This window comes from Drosophila ficusphila, unplaced genomic scaffold, assembly GCF_018152265.1.
Source record: "Drosophila ficusphila isolate 14025-0441.05 unplaced genomic scaffold, ASM1815226v1 contig_198, whole genome shotgun sequence".
Taxonomy (NCBI): Eukaryota; Metazoa; Arthropoda; class Insecta; order Diptera; family Drosophilidae; genus Drosophila; species Drosophila ficusphila.
In genome coordinates, this window is record NW_025064092.1 from 4,288,758 (window position 1) to 4,292,378 (window position 3,621).

General features: G+C 35.9%; 1 protein-coding gene across 1 annotated transcript; it reads left to right on the forward strand.

Moving 5' to 3' along the window:
* The first annotated feature begins 421 nt into the window (after positions 1-421).
* LOC122319767 lies at positions 422-2,925 on the forward strand. Its single transcript, XM_043207494.1, has 2 exons — positions 422-811; positions 1,820-2,925. The coding sequence occupies exon 2, from the start codon at positions 1,908-1,910 to the stop codon at positions 2,880-2,882; it is 975 nt and encodes a 324-aa protein (XP_043063429.1). The 5' UTR covers positions 422-811; positions 1,820-1,907; the 3' UTR covers positions 2,883-2,925.
* Positions 2,926-3,621: the final 696 nt, after the last annotated feature.

Consider the following 3,621-nt stretch of genomic DNA (forward strand, 5'->3'; position numbering starts at 1 on the left):
GGGGAAATCGAACTACGAGCCCAAGTTTCCCCACCGTAACTTTAATTCGCAAAAGTTCTTGCAAGTGAGTGGCAATTGAGGTTTAATCCGAAGTGCGCGCAAAACAATACATTGCTGTAAGTAAACAGAAAATGTGGCTTCAGATCAGAATTGAGAACAATTGTTAGGTATAATATTTTCTTTATCTTATATATAAAAATGAATCGCAAAATGTGTTGGTAAGCGCATCACATGAAAACGGCTTGACCGATTTGGCTGAAAATTGGTAGGGAGATAGCTTAGAACAAGAAGAAGGTTGTAGCATAAGAAAATTATGGGAAAACCTTCTGGAAAAGTCGCTAGCGGCTTAACAGATGTACACAATGTTGTATGTAATTACGCAATCGTTCTTATGGGGTAGGCAGTAGGCATTCGGTTTTAAGTAAAAAGGTTTGCTTTATCAAAGTTTTTATAAAAAAAAGTGTTTTGTTTGTGAGTAGTGAAAAAATAATGCCTGCTATAAGACGAAGCAATTTAGGTAGAAGAACCAGAAATGCTACAAACCAGTCTAATTACCGATCTAATCGTACTGCACAAGAACGTGAATACGTAATTGAACGTGAAAGAATTCGGATATCACAAACGCGTGAAGCGCGAGCGCGACATTCAACTAATAATCGCGCAAGTTTGAATCGAGCTGCTTTCAGTTACGATGTGTCAATTGACTACAGTAACTACCAATGTGTTGTTATTGGTTCTATGAACTACGTTTGCTCAAACTGTAAGGCATTAAAATACAAAAACGAAGCCAAAGGATTGTGTTGCGCAAATGGTAAAGTGAAATTGATACCATTGGATCCACCACCAGAACCATTGTACTCATTGGTTTCAGGAATAGGAACAGAATCTATACACTTTTTGACACATATCCAACAATATAACAATTGTTTTCAAATGACTTCATTTGGGGCAACAAATGTAGTTCGGGAAAATTTTATGCCAACTTTCAAGGTATGTATACACCAAAGTTAAGATGTGTCACTAATCTTTTCAATTTCTTAATCATTACGAAATATATCACTTAGTCATCATATTTTACAGATACAAGGGCAAATATATCACAGAGCAGGTTCACTGTTACCAGTGTCAGATAGCGACAACAAATTCTTGCAAATTTATTTTATGGGCAACTCACCACAAGAAATTGATCTGCGTTGCGCACATAACAATTTAGTAAAGAGGTCTATTGTAGAACAATTACAAACTTTATTTCATCAACGAAATCAATTGATTATATTGTTTAAAACTGCCTTGGATCTGATGCCATCCGATAATCACAAAATTGTAATCAGAGCTGATAAAACACCTGCAGGTCAACATACAAGACGTTTTAATGCACCAACTATTGACGAAGTTGCTATCATTGTAGTTGGAGAAAACTTGGAATCCCGTGATATTGTTTTACATCGTCGGAATGATCAATTACAACGTATAAAGGAAACACACCGCTCATATGATGCACTGCAATATCCCATTATATTTTGGCAAGGTGAAGATGGCTACGATTTCTCAATAAAAATGATAAATCCCATTACAGGTTACTAAAATATTAGTTTAGCTTTGGCGATAATATCTCAGTCATTATATTGATGTTATTAAAACAAAATCTATTTACAGGCTCTGAAACCAACAAAAAAGTCAGTTCAATGAACTATTATTCATACCGCCTAATGATTCGGGAAAATGAAGATAATCACAAATTGAAATGTCGGCGATTATATCACAAATATGTTGTTGACATGTATGTTAAAATTGAAACGGAGAGATTAACATTCATCAGGTTGAATCAAACCAAACTTCGATCTGAAGAGTATATTCACCTTCGAGATGCGATTAATACTGATGGAAATGCACAGAATGTCGGTCGGATGACTATTCTTCCATCAACATACATCGGAAGCCCACGGCATATGCACGAATATGCTCAAGATGCCATGTCGTATGTTCGTCATTATGGTACAGCAGATTTGTTCATCACATTTACATGCAATCCGCAATGGATAGAAATCAAGCAGGAGTTATTCTCTGGGCAATCACCCATTGATCGTCATGATATTACAGCCAGAGTCTTTAGACAAAAGTTAAAATCTTTAATGGATTTCATCGTAAAACATAATGTGTTTGGTGAGACACGCTGCTGGATGTATTCTGTGGAGTGGCAGAAACGAGGATTGCCACATGAACACATTTTGATTTGGTTGGTTGAAAAGATAAGGCCAAATGAAGTTGATGCAGTGATATCAGCTGAAATCCCTAATGTACAAGTAGATCCTGGATTGCATGAGGTAGTTATCAAAAACATGATACATGGTCCCTGTGGAACTCTTAATCAAAATTCTCCGTGTATGATTGATGGTAAATGTTCAAAACGATATCCACGGACATTCATATCGGAAACAATTACTGGTAATGACGGTTATCCATTGTATCGTCGCAGATCGACAGCAGACAATGGAAAATCAACAATTGTCAAATTAAATCAACAAGATATTGAAATAGATAATCGTTGGATTGTTCCATATTCACCCATTTTATCAAAGACATTCAAAGCACACATCAACGTTGAATCTTGCCATTCAGTGAAATCTATTAAATACATTTGCAAATATGTAACCAAAGGGAGTGATATGGCTGTGATTGGAATTGGTGCAGAGAATTCCAATGATGAAGTTACCCAATACCAAATGGGCCGCTATGTCAGTAGTAATGAAGCAGTTTGGCGAATATTTTCTTTCCCTATTCATGAGAGACACCCTTCTGTTGTTCACTTAAATTATTTTTTATTCACAACGCCCTATTACAGGGTGACGGTTCTGTTTAGGAGATTTTTTTTAAATACGTAGGCACAAAAACTGCCACATTACAAATCTTTTTGACAGGACGAAGTCTGTCGGGTCAACTAGTATATTATATTAATTGGGAATAAAAGGTAATAACCATTTTTTAAATCAGGCTCACAGAATCAACATTTGTGTTGCTATTGTTATTCTTTTTCTTTGTATTTTAAATATTAATATTAAATATTTGAATATTAAGGGAACACTAAACATATTTTAATTTGTGATTGATTTTTTTTTTTAATGTAATTGAATACGTATAAAATGATTCAAAACATACTATTTAAAATCTACAATTTTTGCATAAAACATAAAGCTGTTTTAATTGTCATGCGTTTCCAAATATAATTGTGCAGTCAAGTAAACAGTTTATAAAGTGAGTGGCACTGGATTTACCTTTAACTTTGATGAGTTATGTCGGCAAAATAAAGAATTGTGTCTTAGATGTTCAATAGGTTTGTGATTCTCCCCTCACCTCCCGCTTTTTAGTGCTGTTTTGGAAATGCCTTTAAGTTTCTTTCTTGTTGAATATATGGTGCGATTTTTTTGTCGAGCAGATTTCTTTCCTTGTCCGCTTCTGAGTGAGTTCCTTTTTTTCCAGCAGTCCGTTTTATCCTTTTGGTCCTTGCTACCCCAATACCCCCGATACTCCACTTCCCCGCTACTCCAACCACTGACAGACGGCGAGCTGGGCATTACCCTCCATCATTTCGGGCAGCAATGAAAGTTGCAGCTTAGCGGCAGC

Bases quoted from the DNA above. Each gene is read 5' to 3' on its own strand.
- LOC122319767 (XM_043207494.1), top strand. From the start codon at position 1,908: ATGACTATTCTTCCATCAACATACATCGGAAGCCCACGGCATATGCAC.